This window comes from Heterocephalus glaber, unplaced genomic scaffold (assembly GCF_053883595.1).
Source record: "Heterocephalus glaber isolate CG9 unplaced genomic scaffold, H.glaber_assembly_v1.0 deba00000470, whole genome shotgun sequence".
NCBI classification, from domain to species: domain Eukaryota; kingdom Metazoa; phylum Chordata; class Mammalia; order Rodentia; family Bathyergidae; genus Heterocephalus; species Heterocephalus glaber.
The window spans coordinates 12,559,233-12,581,391 of NW_028258145.1; the positions used below are offsets into that span (position 1 = coordinate 12,559,233).

General features: G+C 41.4%; 1 protein-coding gene across 1 annotated transcript in view; it reads left to right on the forward strand.

Moving 5' to 3' along the window:
* Positions 1 to 18,665, forward strand: part of Ttl (tubulin tyrosine ligase) — a 34,555-nt gene extending 15,890 nt beyond the window's left edge. The window contains exons 3-7 of the mRNA XM_004844522.3: positions 1,406 to 1,638; positions 6,958 to 7,093; positions 8,244 to 8,513; positions 12,159 to 12,302; positions 15,205 to 18,665. Of these exons, the coding sequence (XP_004844579.1) occupies positions 1,406 to 1,638; positions 6,958 to 7,093; positions 8,244 to 8,513; positions 12,159 to 12,302; positions 15,205 to 15,316 (895 nt within the window). The 3' untranslated portion in view covers positions 15,317 to 18,665. The remainder of the gene's footprint in view (positions 1 to 1,405; positions 1,639 to 6,957; positions 7,094 to 8,243; positions 8,514 to 12,158; positions 12,303 to 15,204) is intronic.
* Positions 18,666 to 22,159: the final 3,494 nt, after the last annotated feature.

Genomic DNA, 22,159 nt, shown 5'->3' on the forward strand with positions numbered 1-22,159 from the left:
ATATTCTACCTTAGTTACCAATTATGATTTGCATAGTTGGTACTCATCCTTTTTGTATCATAAACATATGATAATGTTTTATCTATGCACAGACACTGTATTGTCTGAATCAATGTATTGTCCCTGAATAGAACAGTGATGTGTTCGTGTGTGATACTAGAAATGACACATGGGCCTGACATGCACACAACAATACAACAACAAAGTAAAATATCCTGCCAGATCAGAAAAGTGCTTAATAGAAAAATATTTCACAATGCATTAGTCTTTAAATTAAAATTAAATACAATTTACAATTCATTTCCTGAGTCACACTAGTCACATTTCAAAGGGTCTGTATCTGCATGTGACTAGTGACCCCCATATAGGCAATGTAGGTACAGAGTTGAACACTGAATTAGAACTTTATTTATTTGTAGTTTTTTTCCTTTGGGTTGAAGCAACTTTCAAAATTGATTTCCTTTAACTTCTAAATGACTTTATTTTAAATCTTAATTTAAATTTTCTTTTCATAATTTATGTTGTTTGCCCACAGTCTGAATTTCATAGATGAATCTTAATACAGGCTTATCATGAGTTCTGTTCTAGGCAGAAGAGAGACTGCAGCTTAGGGAAGAAGTTGCCTTTGGTAGATGCCCTCTTGGCTCTGATCCCTGGGGTAAGGGGAAGTTCAGAGTTAGTACTTGGGAGTCCAGAGCTTGTGTCCCGGTTGGTACTTGCTCCCTTTATGATCTGGAAAGTTTACTTCTTGGTGACCTAGTTCCTCATTTTCAAAATGGGATTCCAGTACCTCCAGCTCTGGGGTCTGATTGCAGAGTAGATGAGAGTAGATGCAGTAAGAAGCCGTGTGTTTGTTCAGTGCCTTGCTCAGGGCCTAACTTTAACTTCCATTCTGTTTTGTTATTTTGGGAGCAGGAGGTCAGTTTCATTAGGGCCACTGGTGCCTATGTCCCATTGGAAAAATTCCTTCTTTATTCTGTCAGGCTGAGCTAAAAGCAAGAAATGAAGTCTAAAAATAGTCTTTGAATAATTCAGATTCTCAAGTATTCTTTTCTTCCCCAGAGAGTTGGGCCAAGATAGAGTTCATCTAGATATTCAAGTACTTTCCTCTGCTTTCTACTTCATTTTTTAGTGTGGGTCTGGCTCAGCTGCAACATATTTGTTGAAAAGGTGTTGACTGAGGATTGTTGAGTTGTTTTCTTAGAGAGCTGAAGTTCTAGGCAATAAGCACCTTAGTGTGTTAGAGATCTGTCCAGAGAGGCCAAGAGCAAATAGAGAGGTGAAGAGGAAATTGGGCCATGTTTTATCTCCTTGAGAAGCTCTCAGGGAAAGCAGTCACCTCTCTGAATAATGTGACAGAACATACAGTACTAAGAAGGGACACTGACTCTCTGTCATCTACCAGGCTAATCAAGACAAGCCCGGAACTGGCTGAGTCCTGTACATGGTTCCCAGAGTCGTATGTGATTTATCCAACTAATCTAAAGACCCCAGTTGCTCCAGCGCAGAATGGAATCCAGCCACAAGTCAGTAACTCAAGGACAGATGAAAGAGAATTCTTCCTGGCTTCTTATAACAAAAAGAAAGAGGATGGAGAAGGCAACATTTGGATTGCAAAGTCATCAGCTGGTGCCAAAGGTGAGTTGGCATTGCTATCGTCTTCTCTGTGCCCTGTAGGCTTCTGTTGAGCTTTGTTAAGTGGCACATTAGATTTTTAATGATGTACTTAGATGAGTGGCTTTATTCTGTTCTGAAACATTGGAGGTAGAGAGCATGTGTTAAATGTCCCACTATGTAGTGATGCCTTCTGAATGTTTGTCTCCTTTGAACTCTGATTCTTTCATATAAGCTGTAGGTCCAAGAGCAGCCTCTCTATCTGTAAGAGACATCTAAACCTAATGTGTCTGATATACTTCTCTTCATTTCCTCCCAACTTTGCCCACCTCAGCCTGCTCCTCTTTCATTCTTCCTTTTTAGTATATGATCCCACTATTTACCCAGACTCTGAAGCCCCAACATCTTTGACAGCTCTTTACAGTCTATGCCTAATGCATTAACAATTCTTTCTAGCATTACTTTAACAATATACTCTTGAATTAGACTCTTATCTTGCTGTTTCCACTGCTCCTATTTTAAATCAAAGCCACCATTCCCTCTAGTCTGTGTAATTAAAGAGCCTGCTCTCAGCCAGAGTTCTCCTCCCAGACAGAGTGATGTCTTAAAAACCTAAATCTGATCATGTTACTTCCTGCCTACTGCTTACCAGCTGGTTTCCTCATGCGATTAGAATAACCGCAGATTCCTGATGTAGCCTACCCAGTTGGACATTTCCTCATATCCTTGATCTCATCTCCTTCTATTCTTGGCCCTGCTCACTGTGCTGTAGCCACAGACTGACTGCTTTATGTCCCTCAGATACTCTAAATTTGTCTCTCCCTGGAATTTGCTTACATGGGTTCTCAGTGCAGATGTTGCCCTGTAGGAGAAGGCTTTTGTACTCTAAGATAGCCTCTATGCCATTGCTTTCTGTCCCTTGACCCTGCTTTATTTTTCCTTCTTAACTAAATCTCTTTCTCCAGTTGTACTGTAAGCTCCATATAAACACAGACTTGTTTGTGTATGTGTCCTCCTTATAGGCACTCAGTAAATATGTGTTGAATGATTGCATAGAAGGGGTGAAGTTTATAATAACTCAAGCCTAAAATAGAGGCAGTCCCCAAAGTAATGAGCACATAAGCAATCTCTCTCTATAACTACCATCGTATGCTCTTTTTAAAACTATTCCATTTTGAACTTACTTCTTCTTTTATTGCCTTGGAAGACCATCTGGCCATTGGTCCTCATTTCTATCCCTGGTCCAGTAGACCTCACCTTCTTTTCCACCAACCATGAGACAGGAGGGCATCACCTGAGATCTCCTGAAAGTGGGAGAGTTGGACTTTTGCCACAAGCCAGGTACCTCACCTACTTCTCTTTCCCCTCCTGTGACCTTTTCTTAAGTACTGTCCCCTAGTTTTGTTTCAGTAGTAAATAGGAGAATTGGAAAAGGAAATGGACATCTGTGGTGTTCTAGATTTCCTCTTGTGGATTTGAGCTTGGTGTCAGAATGGCCTTTTTGTTGACTCTGATCCCTGACCCTCATCAAGACAAGACGTAGAGGGATACCAAGCAGTGGGGAAACATAAACAGAAAAGAAAATGTCAAATAAAGAATTGTTGCTTTAAGAGTTGAGATAAGTGATATATATTAGCTTTGTTTGGGAACTACAAAAAGAAACCAATAGGTGGGAGGGGCAGGGGAAAGGAAAGAAGGGAAAGGACGAATGATGAGAAATGGAAAAAATGGAAATAAAGTCTTTGTAAATAGGGAAGGGTGGAGGGCGTGAAGGGAGGGCTAGGAATGGGAAAAAAATAAGAACCAAGATGCATTATGTAAAGGTACAATTGCCAATGAGAAATGTAATTGTGTTGTATACCTACAATGTACCAATAAAAGAATTTAATATATATAAAAAAAAAAGAAACCAATAGGATGAGTGAGTGACTTTTATTCTTGTTAAACAAATGCTTGGTATAATTGGCTGAGTCTTCAAATGATACCCAGTATCAGCCACAGGGTCCTACCTCTGCCACCCATCTGTGACCTGAGCCACCTTTATCTTTCACCTGTGGTGCTGCTCCCTGTCCTCCTCTGGGCTGTTCTCCAGAGTTTAAACAATGCAATAGACAGATCTTGTTGAAGCACAGCCAGACCGTGTCACATTTGTGCCCAGCATGGTCTCCCCCATGCCAGTCCAGCAGCTGGCAAAGGTTCATTGTATGTGTTGAATGAGTGAGTGATGAATGAATGTTGGAGATACAGGAATAAAAGAGACAGACACAATGTGTGCCTTCGTGGACCCATGGTCTAGTCAGAAAGAAGGCTAATGATGCTTCTATTTCCAGAAACACTAGAAGTTCAAAAGGGAACTGGGGCAAGGGCGATTAAAAAGGTGGTTACTTGAAGTTTCTGAAGGATTCCCCTCCAAAATTCCTTCATAATTTCTCCATGTTTAGTGAGTGAGGATATGAACAAACAAATGATAAAAGAAACACTGTTAACAAACCCACGGAAACATGCTACACAGAGACCAAAACTTACTAAATAAATTTGATTTTATCTCTCATTGTACAGCTACAAAATAAGAAAACAAAAAGCACTAGTGATGTTGCTGTTTGTTGGGAACTGCACTCCTAGTGACATTCACAACCTTTTGAAAAAGCAATACAGTGACACACGAGAGTCATAGAGAACTAGTATCATTTGGCTCAGTAGTCTCACTCCTGGGAATTTACTACAAGTAAATATTTAAAAGAAATGAGTGATTTACAACAAAGACAGTTACTACATTTTCTGTAGTAGCATAAATTATTTAGAAACAACCCCATTGTCCAGCAAGTAGTAATGTATAACTTTTTTGACTTCCACACAATAGGATGTTTTCAGCCATTAACATAATTGTGAAGTTAATATAAAAAACAGAAAAATAACTATATAAAAGTGAAAAAAAGAATATGCAATGAATTTCCTGTGATTGAAACAGGGTTTGCTAATATGCAAAAATTAAAACAGTTATGTCAGGAAATAAGACTATGCTTAACTTTTCCATTTCCCTTTAATGTTACATGTTTAAATGATAATAGTTTTTTAGAGCTATAGAAATATATCTGTCTCTTTACTTTCCCCCATTATTTTTGCAGCCTACTAGCATTAGGTATATTGTTTTTCAATAAGAAATAATTTACATAAGGAAAATAAGGTTGGCACATAGGGGAGGGAAGGAAGTTAGGTGAGGTAGAGCAAGGCCTCAGTAGGTGATGGAGGTAGTTTTAGGACATTAGAGGAAAGTAGAGCTTTAGGATGATCATTCTAAAAGTTGGTGCAAGGTGGTGCAGAGGAGGAGAGATTTAAAGTCTGAATTTAAGAATTGGCAACTGGAAATAAAGAGTAACCAGAATATCTGAGTGTGGTTCCTAGGGAATAGGAAACAAAATGAGTTGTATGTAGGAAAAAAGAAGGGAGCTTTTCCAGTGCGGTTTCTTGTTCAAGAGCCTAACCAAGTGGTGGAACAAATGGCACAAACAAGGGTGGATGAGAAAGAGGTTGATTTTAAGGAAAAATAGATCCTTAAATTAACAAACTAAATTGAATTCACTTGCGCTGAAAGTGTGAGACCTAGGTTTGAGATAAGCTATAAGTCCAAAGCATAAGTGAAAGTGGCTCACAACTGAAATGTGAGCTCCACAGTATTACAGGTTATGAGATAACACACAAAAACTGCATTTCTGTATATTAACAATGACATATTTAGCCTGAGATTTAGCTCAGTGGCACCACGCCTGCCTCTCAAGTACAACTCAAGTCCTGAGATCAATTTCTGGTACCAAAAAAACCCCAAAACAATGACATGTGGAAACCAAAATTAACCACTTAGCAGTCCAATTATTTAAGTACAGGATGACCAAAAATTGCATATTTTTCATTAATTTTTATAAGATAATATAACGGAAAAAATAAAAATGACAATTTTATCAAATTTATTCACTTCAAGAATTGACTGGCTAAAATAACACCTGCCCAAGCAGTGCTTGACATAGTACATAAACAAACACACTGCCTGAGTGATGCTTGGGGTAAACTGGAAAGTGGTTAAAACAGTAGCATTTACAGTCACCTCAGAGAAAATGAGATGCTTAGGTATAAACTTAACAAAATATGTACAAGCTCTGAATGCTGAAACTTACAAAATGATCATGAAAGAGGTCAAAGAGCACCTTTGAAAAATGGATGAATATACCATGTTCATGTATTGCAGAACTCAAAAGAGGAGAGATGTCAACCTACCTCATACTGGTCTGTAGTTTAACGTAATTCCAATCAAGATCACAACAGCATTGAATTAAAAACATATGTCCCCACAAAGACTTGTATGTGAATCTGTATAGCATTATTCCGAAGAATCAGACAACAGTACAAACAACTCAGATGTCCAAATAATGAATTAATAAAACTGTGGTATAGCCATACAATGGAATACTATTCAACCATAAAAAGGAGTAAAGTATCAGTACATGCAACAACATGAATGAACTTTGAAAACTTTATGCTAGTGAAATTAGCCATACACAATGGCCATGTACTATATGATGTGATTATATGAAATGTCCAGAAGAGGCAATGCTTAGAGACAGAAAGTAGATTAGTAGTTGGCAGAGACTGAAGCGAACAGGGTGTGAGGTGTGACTAGTAAAGGGTACAGAGCTTTCTGGAGGGGATGATGAGAATGTTCTAAAATTAGATTGTACCATTGGTTGGAAAACTCAGGAATATACATCAAACCATTGAATTATACACTTTAAAAGGGTGAACTTTATGATGTGTTACATCTCAGTCAAGTGGATCTTGGTTCCAGTTATTTAAAGTTAGTGGAAACTTTGAACATATGTAATTTTTTTCTGTTAAGATGCTGCAAAGAACCTATTTGTTTTTATTCCCTAACATTCCTGATATTTCTGTAAGGTACAGTGTTAGAAATGGATTCATTGGTCATGGGCAATATAGTCTTTATTGTTTATTATTTATTTAGCCAGTGACCGATAGGATGACATTTAGTTAAAGTGCTTAGTCTCTTTGAATGCCAGTACAACTAACATTTCATGGTTGCAGCTCACTAAGCTAGTGTTCCTATTGCAGAGAAAGAGTCAGTTGGATACCCTGGGTGCAGCTGTAGGGAGAGGGGAGAGTGTGAGTCATTGCACAGGGGCAGAGAAGGAGAAAGAAGAGTGAGCGGGTAACTGAGAGCCTCCTGTGGGTGTTTTGTTTTGTTTTGTGGGCCTTCTGTGTTCCCTTTCTGGCTTTGTAGACAGCTTTTCCTGTGGAATGAACTGGACTACTTCTGTTTTGTTTTTGTTCTGTTAGGCGAAGGCATCCTCATCTCCTCAGAGGCGTCAGAGCTTCTGGATTTCATAGACAACCAGGGCCAGGTGCATGTGATCCAGAAATACCTTGAGCACCCTCTGCTTCTGGAGCCAGGGCACCGCAAGTTTGACATTCGGTAACTTCCCTGTCTGTGGCTTTTGTCTTTGTTCATCTGAAAAGTATGTAATAGGAGGCGGTAATAAGTGGGATATAAATGTGAAAAAGTATTTGCCAGTTTCATAACTTACCAAAATTGAGTGGAGCTGAGTGGAACTGCACTTTTGTCCCCAACTTCCTGTTTTTATTTTATTCTTTCTGCTTTCTGGAAAATTTTACTAATATTATCTATCCTTTTTATGCATATGTATGTATGTATGCATATGAGTATGTATATATATGCGCGTGTGTATATATACATATACACACACACATATATGAAGATAAAATGCAATTAAATGACTTATGAAAATAACTTGTGGCTCCACAGGGAGAATGTACATGAATGGGGCTTGCTGATGGAAGAAGCTGAGAGTTGTACATAGAGCATATAGTTCAGATGTAACATGTTGTGTGACCCAGCCAAATGATCTGTGCTCACTTTGTTTTTTGTGTTCTACTTTTTATGAATTTCATGAATATACCTAAAGTTTCTGCATGTTAAGTTTCTGAGCCAAAGGGCTGCCATGGAGAAAGAGGTTGTGTGGTGCTTTCTACAGCTAGCCAGCCCTCTTCCCTGCTTGCCTTTGCCCTTGCTTCCATTTGCTCATTGAGAATTGTTGTCTCCTTGATCTCATTCAGAATAACTTGATATCACTCATAATGAATTACTGCTTCTTCAACATCGGTCCTGTGTCAGATGGCTTTAAGACGAACATTCTTCCTCTTAAGATATGAAAGCACAAACATAGCCAATGGAGGTTTTATAGGTTAACCCCAAAACCCATCCAATCTCTTCAAAATGCTGGGGGTTTTTTTTAATTGATTTAAGTCTCCTTGTCATTTATGGTGAAATGTTTTGTTTGCTTCTTTATAGTGATAATCCCCTATTTTGGTTAACTCAGAGTTTGCTGGATATAATTTTAGAACCTTCTTCCTTTGTTTCCCTTGCCTCCCCATTCCTCAAAATATTTGAGAGATGGCCGGAGATTTAGCTCAGTGGTTTCGCTGCCTGCTGTGCAAGCACAAGGACCCAAGTTCGATCCCCGGTACCAAAAAAAAAAAAAAAAAAAAATTTGAGAGAGAGATTACAGAAACCTAAGCAGAACGGTGTTTTCATTGAATTGCAGAAGCTGGGTCTTGGTGGACCATCAGTATAATATCTACCTCTATAGAGAGGGTGTTCTCCGAACTGCTTCAGAACCATATCATGTGGATGATTTCCAAGACAAGACCTGCCATTTGACCAATCACTGCATTCAAAAGGAGTACTCAAAGAACTATGGAAAGTATGAGGAAGGGAATGAAATGTTCTTCGAGGAGTTCAATCAGTACCTAATGAGTGCTTTGAACATTACCTTGGAAGCTAGTATCTTACAACAAATCAAGCATATAATAAGGTAACTTAATTGTCCCTTTTCTGTTTCATGTGTTTCTTCTTGAAGGAGCTTTGTTTATGCCTTTCAAGGAATTGTTCCACTTAAATTGTCTAATTTGTGGGCAAAAATTATTTGTGATATTCCTTTATTTTCATTTTAGTATCTGTTGGATTTGTAATGAGGTCACTTCTTTCTTTTCTGGTGTCAAAATTTGTATTTTCTTTCTGTTTTTCTTGGGTAGATTGGCTATGGGTTATTAAAAAAAATTTTTTTTTTTTGTACCGGGGATCGAACTCAGGTCCTTGCACTTGTGCAGCAGGCGGCGAAACCACTGAGCTAAATCCCCGATCTATTAAAATATTTTTTAACAATCAGCTTTTGGTTTTATTGATTTTCAGCCTCCCAGAATGCTGGGATTATGGGCATGTGGCACCACCCCTACTGAGAAGTTTAAAATAAGTATAAAATGCATAGTGTACAGTTTAGTGAGTTTTCATTATACATGCACTTACTTGACTATGATGCAACTCAAGATATAAAATATTGACAGTCAGGTGTGTGGAGATACATGCCAGTAATCCCAGTACTCTAGAGAGACTGAGGCAAGAGAATCCCAAATTCAAGGCCAGCCTGGCCAGCTTAGCAAATTAGTGAAAACTTGCCTCAAAATAAAAAATAAAAAGGGCTGTGGATGTAGTTCAATGTAAAGGCCCTGTACCACCACTGAAAAAAAAGTCACAGTACCCTGAAGACTCATTTGAGCCCTCTCAAAATATGTTTCTTTCTGTCAAAGACAGCTACTCTTTGACTTTTATCAGTATAGATTCCTCTTTACTTTTCATCATTAAGCAAATGGAATTATACCACAGTTCCTGTTTTCTGGTCAGCTTTTTTTTGACATTATGTGTAGCATTCATTCATCATGCTGCACAGAGCAGTCATTTATTTGTCCTTTATATGGCTGTGTAATACTCCATCATGTGAACATTCCAAAGCTTATCTCACACCTGATGAACATCTGGGTTTTATTTCCCATAGTTTAGACCTATAATCTGTATGGCATTATTATATGTCAAATATCATGTTGCTCCACAAGGATATGTCATTGGCCCAAGACCATTTGTGCGGGAGACTGTCCCTGCCCACAGCACTGTGGGGACCCTTGTTATTAATCCGACCATGAGAGGTGCTGTCCCTGGGACTCTATGTTTTCCGCTAGTCTGTGTATTCCCTGTGTTGTTGGCACTGTGTCACAGTGATCAAGACTTCTTCTCTAATGTGTTCTTACGTGGAGTCCAGTAGCACCACTCAGGACTTGGAGTCCTTTTCTTGGTGATTGTTGATGGCCCAGATGATACCCAGTGAAGTGGTTAGGTGACTGGTCTGTAGGAAGCGCGCCTCACCCCTGCCCCCTGTCTGGCCAGCGCAGGAGAGGTTGCTCCTCTGGAGCTGTAAATGACCCTCACAGCACTCGGTCTTCCCTCTTATCCTGCCAGCCTCCCCCTGACTCCCCACAGCCAACAAAGATGTTCTGTTGAAGTCTCTGAAGAGGAAGAAAGTCCTCTACACTGAATTATTTATCTTGCATTTTCAGTAGATAGAAAATGATATTCAGTGTTGTTCTAGTCATGGTTTTTCGTTTATGTGTCAGAGCATGATGCTGCTTTCACTTTTTATCCCTTTCTTTTCTTGGTCTCTCTCTCTCTTAAACTTTTCTTAATTGCATCTTAATTATATATTAAAGGTTTTCCTGCTCTCCTCCTCCCTTCTCTTTCTTTCTTTTTGTTTTTTTGAGACGGAGTTTCCCTTTTAATTCAGACTTGCCTTGAACTCACTATTTAGCCCAGGCTGGCCTTGAACTCACAGAGATCCTCCTGCCTCAGCTTTTGGAATGCTGGGATCACAGGTGTGCACCACCACACCTACCTCTTTTTTAATTTTTGAAACAGGGTCTCACTGTGTAGTCCAGGACAGCCTCCAACTTGCTATGTAGCCCAAGCTGGCCTTGAACTTGCAATCCTCCTGCCTCAGCCTCCCGAGTGCTAAGAGTGCTGAAATTCCAAGCATATGCCACCATTCCTGGCTTAAAGGACATTTTAATTAAAACATACTTAAGGGTATTCTCTCATATGTAGAGTTTTTGTGGGTTTGGAGCGGGGGCAGTACTGAAGATTGAACCCAGAGGCTATGCACTGAGCTACATCCCCAGCTGTTTGTATTTTTCATTTTGAGACAGGGTCTCACTAAATCACTAAATTGTTCAAGCTGGCCTTGAACTCCTGAGGTCAAATGATCCACTTGCCTAAGCCTTCTGAATAGCTAGGATTATAGGCACTATTAGAATGTGTGGTGGGTGGGGTAGTGCTACTTGGCAGGCTGAGGCAAGAGGATCACAAGTTTGAGGCCAGCTTAGGCAATTTAGTGAGACCCTGGCTCAAAACAAAACAAAAAGGGCCGGGGATGTAGGTCTGTAGGTTAATCAGTCCTCCTTGGTTCAATCCCCAGCACTGAGAAAAAACAAATGTGTGCCTTGCCATTGTGGTTTATAGAAGAATGGGATAAGAAATTTGGACTCTGTCCAAGATTACTTTTAAAGATTTAAACATATCTTTACAAATGTTTTCTTTTGGAGGGAAATCAAGAGCCAAACCTACCTGTAAGGATACATCTTTGAGTTGGTTATGTGTAGGCAGTTTCCTGTTTCTTTTTCCTTTTAAATATACAGCTGTATAGATGGACAGTTATCTCTGGTAATCTGAGTCATCAGAACACCTTTAGTAAGAAACATTCTGCTCATCATGAAAAAGCAGGGAAAGTCTTCATGAAACAGAAATGGCTTGTGGTTCTGGGGTATTTGTACTAGATAACAGTTATTCGTTATTCATAAATAATAGATTTGTGATTAGTATCATTAATAGTGAATTTATGAAATGTGCTTTTGTCATAAGAGGAACATTTGTGAAACACTCCTTGATGCCAGGAGTTATGCCAAGTACCTTACATAATTATCTCAGTGAACATTGTCAACACTACGCGTAGCCACCATTTGTACCCCTAACTCTTTAGGAAAGGAAATCAAAGTTTCATTTAGGAAGGTTAAAAAACTTGTCCACGGTTCTGGCCTGACTTCAGACCTCATGTACTTATTCATTGGGTTTCTGACATTTACTTTCAACCTTTTGTCTGTTACTAAAATCTTCCAATTTTTTCACCAGTAGTTGCTAGTAAGTAACTATATTTCAATAGTTGATTTTAATATGTATACTTCTTAAATCTTTTAATTAGCAACAGCTTGGAAGTAGAACTAGAGCTAGTGAAAGAAACTAATAGGACCAGCATTCTTTGTTATAAAGAAATGTGGCAGCAGCCCCTGCTTCCTCCATTGGAGGACTCTGCATTTGTGTCACTCTGCAGTGACTCCATGCTGTGCTCCCTAGGGCCTGGGACAGGGACAGCAGCCTTTGTCTGGAAGAATGTGAGTGGTTGCATGCGTTCCTAACAAACTGCTTGATAAGTAGCTTTCTCTTGGTGATAATTTTTTAAAAAAAGAATTAAATTGCAACCATTTTTATATACACTTGACATCAAATCTTCCAGGCATACCTCTTGTGCTTCCTCCACCTCTACCACCCCATCCTCAGTGAATTGTCCTCCTGTGCCCCACAGGAGCTGCCTCATGAGTGTGGAGCCGGCCATCAGCACCAGGTACCTCCCTTACCAGAGCTTCCAGCTCTTTGGCTTCGACTTCATGGTGGACAAGGAGCTGAAGGTCTGGCTCATTGAGGTCAATGGCGCCCCAGCTTGTGCTCAGTAAGTCCAAATGCCATTGTGTCTAACAAGTGGGAATTGGTTGTGCACTTGGCAGAGTCTGACTGAAGGGTAGATCTTTTGAGTGCTGTTGGGAAGGCTGTCATGGTGATAGGAGTCCTTTGCAAGAACCCTGGCGGGCATGGGAGCTCAGTGGGGTCATCTCCTTTCCCATGTCCCCATGTGGTGATCAGTGTTCAGGTGGATGGCAGATGCCATGGGAGTCTCAAACAAAACTAGTAACTGCCAGAGAGACCCTCTCATGTCCAGCTCAGTGAGGAGGATCCTGAGAGTGGCAGAGACAGTGACGTTAGGGTCAGGAGGTGGCCTGAGGTGGCATTGTAGACACAGTGGGGCTAGCACTATGAGGAGAGGGAAGAGGGTCAGGTCCCAAAGGGAATGAGGAGGGTGTTCAGAGAGAGGTGCAGCATCTGGGCACCTATCCCTGTGCTTGGCTCTGGGCAAGCTATGCCCTCTTGAACAGAGCCTGTATTCAGGGGCCCAGTTTTCCTGCCTTAGTGCTGTTTGTGTTGGGGCCCTACAGGCTTTGGCCCAAGGGTGGGCCTGCATCTTTCATCCCATACCTGCAATGAAAGCCCACCAGGCAAAGAGGAGGATGGAGGAATAACTATTAGATTCACAGCTTCAATGTCCTTTCCCCACAAGCGTGCCATGCATTCCTGCAGAAACTCACCTCTCTCACTGAAGAACTCTCTAGGAGCCAGTCAGGTAGAGCTGATTATTCCAGAGCCCAACCCAGGCCTCTAGTGATAGAAATGCACAATGGCACACCTGTGCTGAGTCTTCTTTAGACTCCGTCTCCCTGGTTCCACACAGCCCCTCAATGTCAGCTAGATTCCCTTTGCTCAGAGTCTGCATAGGCACTAGTGTCCCCATGGAAGCCCACTTAAGGAAAGAGACAGACATTTCCCAATTCATTATATTATGAATCATAGTGTACTTCAACTTCTGCAACAGAGGAAGAAACATCTGTCTGTTAGGTTCATGATTTTGTGTGGAGAGGTCCCTGAGGTGGGAGTTGGGGGCTTATACTGAGGAGGGCCTGGAGGCTACAAGCTACCCTCAGAGATTCAAGGCAGGTAGGGTTGTGCTGTCTCATTCTCATGCTGAAGGAGGTAACTTTCAAATGCCTTTTTACTTGTTTCCTAAAGGAGAAGAAAGAAAGGGAGTTGGTAGGGATGGTGAGATAATGGCATAGTTAGAGAAGTCTATTCATGACCTGCAATTTCCATGTTTTTGTACACTCAAATACTGACATCCATTTTGTTTTATGGAAATGGGAAGGGGTGTCAGGTGTCCTCCTTCATCAGAAATGCCTAAGACATGAGTTAGCTTGACCATGTTGAAGCTGCTTTATATCCTTTCCTCCTCCCAGCATTCCCTGTGGAAGCTACGTCCAGAGGTGGTTTATGACAAACATCATGAAATACTGAACATGGCATATTTTGACAGCTTCTGGCTCTTGGTGACTTACTGAGTCCCAAGTTTAATAATTATCCTCTTTCCCTGTGCACCTCCAGGGCCCTATGTCTTCAGAAGTGAGAGATTGAGTAGTTGGGGCATGCTAAATTGTTGAAATGGGACTTGATTTGTATAGACAGAGGTGGGGGGCTAGGAGGTGGGGAAAAGAGAGAGAGGAAAGAACAGACTATAGCAGGAGAGATGAAGGTTAGCTGGTACTTAGGACTTCCCAAAAAGAAAAATAGAAGCATGGACTTTTCATGCACTTTTCCTTTGCTGAGGGCTCTACAGCAGGTTGAGACAGAGAAACATTAGCCCAGGGGCCAGAAGTGAGTAAGAGGTTCTATGATGGGAGGCCAAAGGGAAGGGCTTGCATTGCAGCAATTTGATGGGAATAAGCCTGTGAGGATTTTCTAACTGGTGGAGATTGGAATACAGCATCTTATGAAAATTAGCTTAGTCTCTGCCCTAGACTGCCTCGCTTGGCTCCTGCCCTTGGTTTGAGCCACTGGGATTCTAAACATGTCCTGAGCAAGTTGTATGGTGGGCACATCTGGCCCAGAGGCTCATCTGGCTTTTCCCTGGGTTAGAGTCAGTCCTGAGGAGCCTGGCTCCAGGGCCTAGGCTGCTGCCCCAGGGACTCCTATGGGGGTAAGTAGGAGATAGAGGCCTCAGAGCTCTCTGAAGTGACCAGAGGGAGGTTTTCTTCTTTGGCTTGTCCACTGTGGTGGGCCCATTGCCTGTGGAGGAAGTCCAGATATCTGGGCCCTCTGCTTTGGGGCCTAATGTGGTCTACATTACACCATTCTGCTGGCAACTGTCACTTCTTCAGGTACCCAGAGTTCTTACTCCTTGGTTCGTGCCACTCCTCCATTCACGCTGCCCTCTTCTCCCTTCCCCCATCATTCACGAAGCATGTGCGCGTACACACACACACACACACACACACACACACACACACACACACAGAGTCAGGGTCCCCCCCCCTTCCTCTTTTCTATGCTGCTATCCTTTTCCTGTCTAACTTCTCTTTATCTTCTGGACCCAGCTTGGCTGTCGATCCTGTGGAATCTTCCCCAGTGTTCCCTTGACCATAGCAAATTGGTTCTTTACCTGGCTTGTGCCTGCCCCTCCACACACACTCACATACAGGCAAGTGGCTCTTATATGCTGTTGAAATTGCCTGACATCCCTGCCAGCTGCAGCAGGAGTTGTCTAGTATGGCCTTTTATAAATATTTGTGAGAAAATGCTTTATCTGCATGCAGTGCCTCCTGCAGTACTTCTATAAGCCATGGAAACCAAGTGTATAAAGGTGATCATGAGATGGAATTCATGAGGCAGATCTTGGTTTAAAATAAAACTTGATTTTTTCTTGCACGTTGATGACCTCCCTCACTGACATTTTTAAAAACACATTTCAGGAAGCTCTATGCAGAACTGTGCCAGGGCATCGTGGACTTAGCCATATCCAGTGTCTTCCCACCCCCAGATGTGGAGCAGCAGCCACAGTCAGCTGCGTTCATCAAGCTGTGACCGACGGGGCACTCAGAGCTGCCTTGGGAAATGTACCGGGTCCTGGTCCATGGCAAGGCGAAATGACCAGACTGCTCCTTATCAAGCTGAGATGGGAAAGAGAGGCAACTTGAACGATGGGACAGAAGAGAGCAGGAGAAGAGGAAGCAACTCCCAGAGCTGGCTGCTGAGGGAGCTGCCCTGTGGAGCTCTCAGCAGTGCAGTTGCAATTGAGGAAACTGAGGCACATGTCTCTGAGCAGGGAGCAGAATGTTCATCCGTGGGGTGAAAGCAGGGATTTGGTTTCCTGTGTGTTCTCACCCTTGGGAAGTCTCTTTCTGCTTAGATGGCATTGGAAGCAGAGCCTGTCCTCCCCAAGTGTGGCAGACCACCGGTACCGCTGCTCTTTCCAGCCACCTACTGGAGCCTTAGTGCCTTAGCTCTGTGCCCAGCTGCTTTCTGGGACATGGACTGGATGTTAGAGCACTTTGGAGGTTGCCTGTGTGTCCCCTGCTCATCCCCTCCATGACACTCTGTCCCCCTAAACTCTGGACAAGCATGCACCAACAGTCTTAGTTTTGTTCCGTGTGTCAGCTTCTCAATGAAGGCTGCTCTCTGTCACCTTTCTGGTGATGTGGGAGTCCTCTGGATTGGGCCCAAACAGTACCCACTGCTCTCTCTCGGTCTATTCTCTGCATGTTTTAGAAACAAAGCAACAAGTCTGCCAAACTTGTAAGCCTCAAATAAGCATGACAGAGGAAAAATCATACAGCATCTACAGTATCTTGCTTTACTTAATAGGTTGGATGTGTGTGGTCATGGCGGGGCTTTGAAATATGATGATTATCAGTTATTTTTGTTTTAATCAGAATGCTAACTGCAGATCTGCAAAGTTCCCTTTCCTTCAATTTTTTTAAATTTATAAAATCCTGAGCGTTAGAAAGGTAGAATTCCACGCCCCGTATCTTCCCAGATGGCCATGACACAGGTGGCTTCTCCTTTTGATCTCCCTGTGCTTCAAGCACCTTCTCTAAGAGCTGGAGGGGCAGGTTCCATTCTAGGAAGGATTCTGAGTCTGCTTGTGCCTGTAGGCCTCAGGAGAGAGGCTCTTTGAATAAGTGTATGTCCTGCTTAGATGGGAAAGAAGTGATTTCAGAGCTCCACACAGCTTCTTGTAAGTCACAAAAAGGTGTACAACAAAGATGTGGTTTCTAAGTACTGGATCAACTAATATTTTGTAGGCTTCTCAGGAGGCCACATCACTAGCAGTGGGAAGATGTTTTTTGTCTTCAGAGTGAACTAAGTAATTAGGCTTTTCTTAGAGTGTCCTGGAAATTATAGCAGCAGACACAGGAAACTGTACTCCTCCCCAGGACATGGTGTACTCCTTCTTGCTGCATATGTGTGCTCCAGTATTCATTTCTGCTTGGCAGATCCTGCAGTCAGGTGAGACTTACAAAAGAAGAGAAGCATTACCTCCTCAGATATGATGAGATGTGGAAGCTTCTGGTGAAAAAGGAATAATTATAGAAATTATGTGCTAGAGACAGTGATGGGTGATTGGATATAAAGGTGTTATAGTGAAGTGATAAAGGTCCCAAAGGAGTTGGTGCTCATGGGAATTGGGGATATAAAAAGTCCCACTGGTTACCTGAAATATGGAGAATAAAGTTTGCACCAAGGGTAAAATAAGATCCAGTGGTAAGTCAATCCTGGAGGTCCAGCACAGCTGACAGGTGAGTGTGTGGGAACTCTTAAGAATGGAGTGAGATGTGATCCCTTCACAGCAAGATGCACATCCATTTAGGAAGTAAGGGGTCGGGGTTCTTGGAAGGTCTAGGTGGGCTGGTGATGGAGAAAAACTGGAGGTTTCTGTGTGCTTTTGGACCCAAATTATGGGAACATTTCAGAGTTTTCCAGCTCATACAGTGATAGAGCTCAGAATTCAGGTGTTAGAAAGTCTATGAATCCTGATAGATTTTGTAAGAAACCTGAATCCATTGCATATATGTGAGTGAGGCATGGCTTTAAGAAAAGTTACAGTTCATTCCTCACATGGTTCCCAGCATGTACATGTATAAAGCATATCTATAATGCATTAATTTCCAATTGTGTGGGAAGGTTGGCTCAGAACTGTCCCATACCCTTCCATGGTGCCCTGGACACAGTTGGTCTTGCCTGACTCCCCAGTGTCATAGGGTTGGTCCGAGTGAGCACTGCTGGTTGCTGGGAGAAGAGGTGTTACTTATTTGGAGATGTTGATTCTAGTCTTGGCTCTGTTATTTGACTGCACAGTATCAGAGGAGCCCCCTGACCTCTCTGTGCCTTAGTTTCTTATCTCATGGAAGATTGTTGCCTGACTAGGGACTACCTCAAGGGCTTTTTGTGAGGATAGATGAGAGTAGGAAAACTCAAGAGCCTTTAGTGCCATGCTGACTACATGCTACAAACATCTATAAAACTTTTTTTTAAAATGTTGGTGCCTACATCTTCACTCTCCTCCCAGCCCTGGCCAATTAAACCACAAACTCAGGCAGCAGCAGTGTCTTGAGATGCCTTGAATTACTGCCTCGAGAGGAAGAAAGAAATGCATTATTACCTTGGAAGAATCCTATAAGGCTTAAGGGTTTTAAAAGAATTCTTTTTGGAAACAGGCATTTCTTTAAGAACACCCAGATGTTGACATCTGTATTCATGGTACAAGCCAGTATTGTCTAAGCAGGTTCTCTTGTTTGCTTCTCATCACAGTGTTTGGAAACTCAGATATGCTTAACATATAGTTTATGAAGTCTTGACAGCAAATGTAAACAGACATGGATTTATAAATCTAAATATGTGTTAAAGTTGTAATTAGTTATGAGAGAAAAGCCCTTTCCCTCACACGTAACTCCTTCGTTAATTATAAACTGCATTTTTCCAAGAACATTTAAGTGCCTCAGTGTTTGTATGATGGGGCAGAGCAGGTGCCAGTTTATGTCCCAGCTGACATGATGTTTTGCAAGCTCCCCAGGGTCATGCCCAGGCACATGGAACATCTGGGAGTACTGGAATTGGGAGTACTGGAAATGTGCTGGGATCCACAGAACCCACAGGGTCAGTAAAGCTACAAAGTGTTTTCATGAACAGTTGCAGTTGTGTCGACAGGGGTGGAGCCAGTCGTGTTTCGGGGGTGGCAGAGGGTTTGCTACTAAGGAACACAAGATGCCATAGCAGATCGCATGTAGCATGTGGGTGCTGTAGAGGAAATTCAGCGATGTACATGACTCTGATCCTGGACATAGACTCTGTACCTATGAAGAAATTGTTTCTGAAATAAGGCAATTTTGTGAATGTTTAAAATGCTTGGAGCATTAAAGTAATGTTATTTCAAGTGTTTTTGCCCCCTTTGGTTCTATTATCTTATTGTATATGTTGACTGTCCTATTGGTTAAATCCTTGGTACCATTACCTAGAGGTAGGCAGACTTTGCCTGGAAGAAGCCATATAGTAAATATCTAGGGTTTTATTAGCTATTTAGGGTCTTTGTTTTTTCCATATCTCTTAAAAAGTATAAAAATAGCCAGGGATTTAGCTCAGTGGTTCTGACGCCTGCCTCGCAAGCACAAGGAGTTCGATCCCTGGTACCAAAAAAAAAAAAGTATAAAAATATTCTAAACTCATAGGCTGTACAAAAAATAAGCCAGTGTGGCCATAGTTTTCTGACCCCAGGAAGTTGTTCCTTAGATAAGCTTATCCCTCAGAAGGAATGAACTACTCTAAGGTGAAACATTGAAACAATTTCAGTTGCCAAACTCTGGTCCATTGTTTCCCACCTCTTGGGTATTCTCTGAATCATGGTGCAGATGATGATGTGAGACCTTGGTTGTGAAGGAGTTTCATGTGCTTCAAACTATTAGGCAGCTTCCATAATTACCCAGACAACTGGGACGGCCTTGCTAAGCACTGGGGCCAAATACCTATAAATCTCACACCTCAGGCACTTAGTCTCAGTAGGTAGAAGGGCTTCATTTATGGAAAATGTCATTCATGTGTAACTTCCTGTGCTGTGAGGCTGCATGCTTTTTTTTTTTTTGGTACCGGGATCAAACTCAGGTCCTTGAGCTTGCTAGGCAGGCTTCGAAACCACTGAGCTAAATCCCCAGCCCAAGGCTGCATGCTTTGAACTCTTCTTGTGTTGCCTGCCTGTAGGGCCTGCTTCCACCCCTAAGTACCCTTCTGGCACAGAGGAGGGTTCTTCCATGTCAAACCCCTGGTTTAGGCACCCCACTCCAAATACATGTCAGACGTGATGGGATACACTCCACTGGACTCAGCAGAGAGTGTGTGGGCAAAGCACAGGGTTGAGCATAGTTCAGCCCACTCAGGCAGCTCCTTAGGAGCAGTTTCAAAGACACTGGAGGATCTCTCAGAAGTTATCCATTTGCTGACAGCAGCAGCCCTTTCTTAAAGAACCTGAAGTTCTCCTGGTCCCAGAAATCCAGTAATATTTAAAGATGTTTTCCCTCAAGTATCCCTAAAAGTAAGGGAAATGATGGGATACTTTGTGGCACAAGTTTCCTTTTTTAAAATTCACATAAGAGGACATCATGTGAGTGTCCTCAGTGGGAATATCCCATCTGCCATAAAAGGAACAGAGCACCAGAGAAGTTGTACATTAACCAAAGGCTTGCAGCAATCTAAAAAACACTTATTCAAGAAAAATGTTTGCATCTCGGTAAGAAAAGCAGTTTCTGACATTTTAACTTGCACTGTTCCCATCCTCTCTCCCCAGCTCCATGGTAGCCTTGGAAACCAACAGCCTCAAAACTATGGTGAAGTCCAGCTGCCTAGCAACCATTATAGGTTACAAAATAGGATTGGAGTGCCTCCAAAGCCCAGTTAACACAGACCTGTCATTATCTCACCTTTTTGATACTTCTGTTAAATCCCCAATCTTAGGGTTTGTTTTTCTTTGGTGGGACTCAGAGTTTTCCCAGAGTAAGCAACTGTTTTTCCTGGGTGCACTTGTCAAAAATGATAGCAGCAATCATCCTACATCTCAACTTTCTGAGCTACCTGTAATCATTGGAACAGACGAGACACCAAAAAACTTCAAGAGAAAGAGATATCCATAGGCGGTTTAAAAAATTTTAGATATATTCCTAAGAACATAGAAGATAGTGAGCCATGGTGGCACACACCTGTAATCCCAGCACTCGGGTGTGGCAAGAGAATCACAAGTTCAAGGCCAGCCTAGACTACATAGACCCATATTCAAAAATTAAAATAAAACACTATCCAACTATATTCTATCTAAAAGAGGCCTGTTTTAGATTTTTAAAAACACAGAGAAGAGCCAGGAGTGGTTGCACATACCTATAATCCTAGCCCTTGGGAGGCTGAGACAGGAGGATCATAAGATTGATTTTGCCTGGGCAATTTAGTGAGACCCTATCTAAAAATAAAAAGAGCTAGGGATGTAACTCAGAGCAAAGGCCCTGGGTTCAGCCCCAGTACCACAAAAAACAAAACGAAACACAAATAAGTTGATAGTAAAAGGATGTGAAAATATATATCATGCAAATAGTAACTCAAAGGGAGCTGGAGTGATTGCACTAATATTCAACAAAACAGGCTTTAAGAAAAAAAATTGCCACTACAAAGACATTTTATAACAAAAAGTAAGAGAATCTGTCAGGATAAACATGCATCTAGCAAAAGAGTGCAAGATATGTAAAGCAAAAACTGACATGAAGGGAGAAGTGGACAACTCAACAATAGTTGGAACTATCAGTACTCCAACTTCAATAATGGGTAGAACAAGGCAGATAAGGAAATAAGGAAACAAAACACTTTAAACCAGGCCTGGGGATTTAGCTCAGTGGCCCCCCACCTACCTTGCAGGTACAAGGTCCAGAGTTCGATCCCTTGTATGGGAAAAACAAAAAAAACAAACACACTAAACCAACCAGAACAAACAAATATCTATAGAATATTCTATTGGACAGCAACAGAATGCATATTCTTCTCAAATGTACATGGAACATTTCTGATATAGATTATGTGGTAGGTCATAAAACAAGCCTCAGTAAGTATAAAAAGATGAAGTAAGATTGCCCATGTTCTTTGACCACAATAGAGTAAAATTAGAAATCAATAACCATATATTGTTATTTTCTAGACCAATAAAAATATATAAGTAAAGAGAGTGAATTAATAACTTTTAAAAACTTTCCACACGGAAAGGCCCAGGACCAGATGGCTTCATTCTGCCATTTAAAGAGGAGTTATTACCAGTCTTTCACAAACTTCCAAAAAATAGAAGAAAATATTTCCCAACTCAATGTATGAGTCCTTTATTTATTTATTTATTTATTTATTTGGTACCGGAGATTGAACTCGGGACCTTGTGCTTGCAAGGCAGGCAGTGGAACCACTGAGCTAAATCCCCAGCCCATGAGTCCATTATTAATACTGTGATATCCAAAGAGCACAAAACAGACCAATATCTATGAGCAATGTAGTTGAAAAAAGTCTTCAACATTATACTAGCCAATCAAACCCAGCACCATATAAAAAGGATTATACATTATAACCAAGTGGAATTTAGCCTAAGAATATAGTGTTTCACTCACAAATTCAATCACTATAATACACTATTTTATTTTTATTTATTTATTTATTTATTTATTTATTTATTTACTGGTACCAGGGATCGAACTCAGGTCCTTGCACTTGTGCAGCAGGTGGTGAAACCACTGAGCTAAATCCCTGGCCCAATACACTATTTTAATAGAAAAAAAGATGAAAACCCACATGATCATATTAATATTCACAGAAAAGACATTTGACAATATACTCTTTAAACACTTAACAAATTAGGAA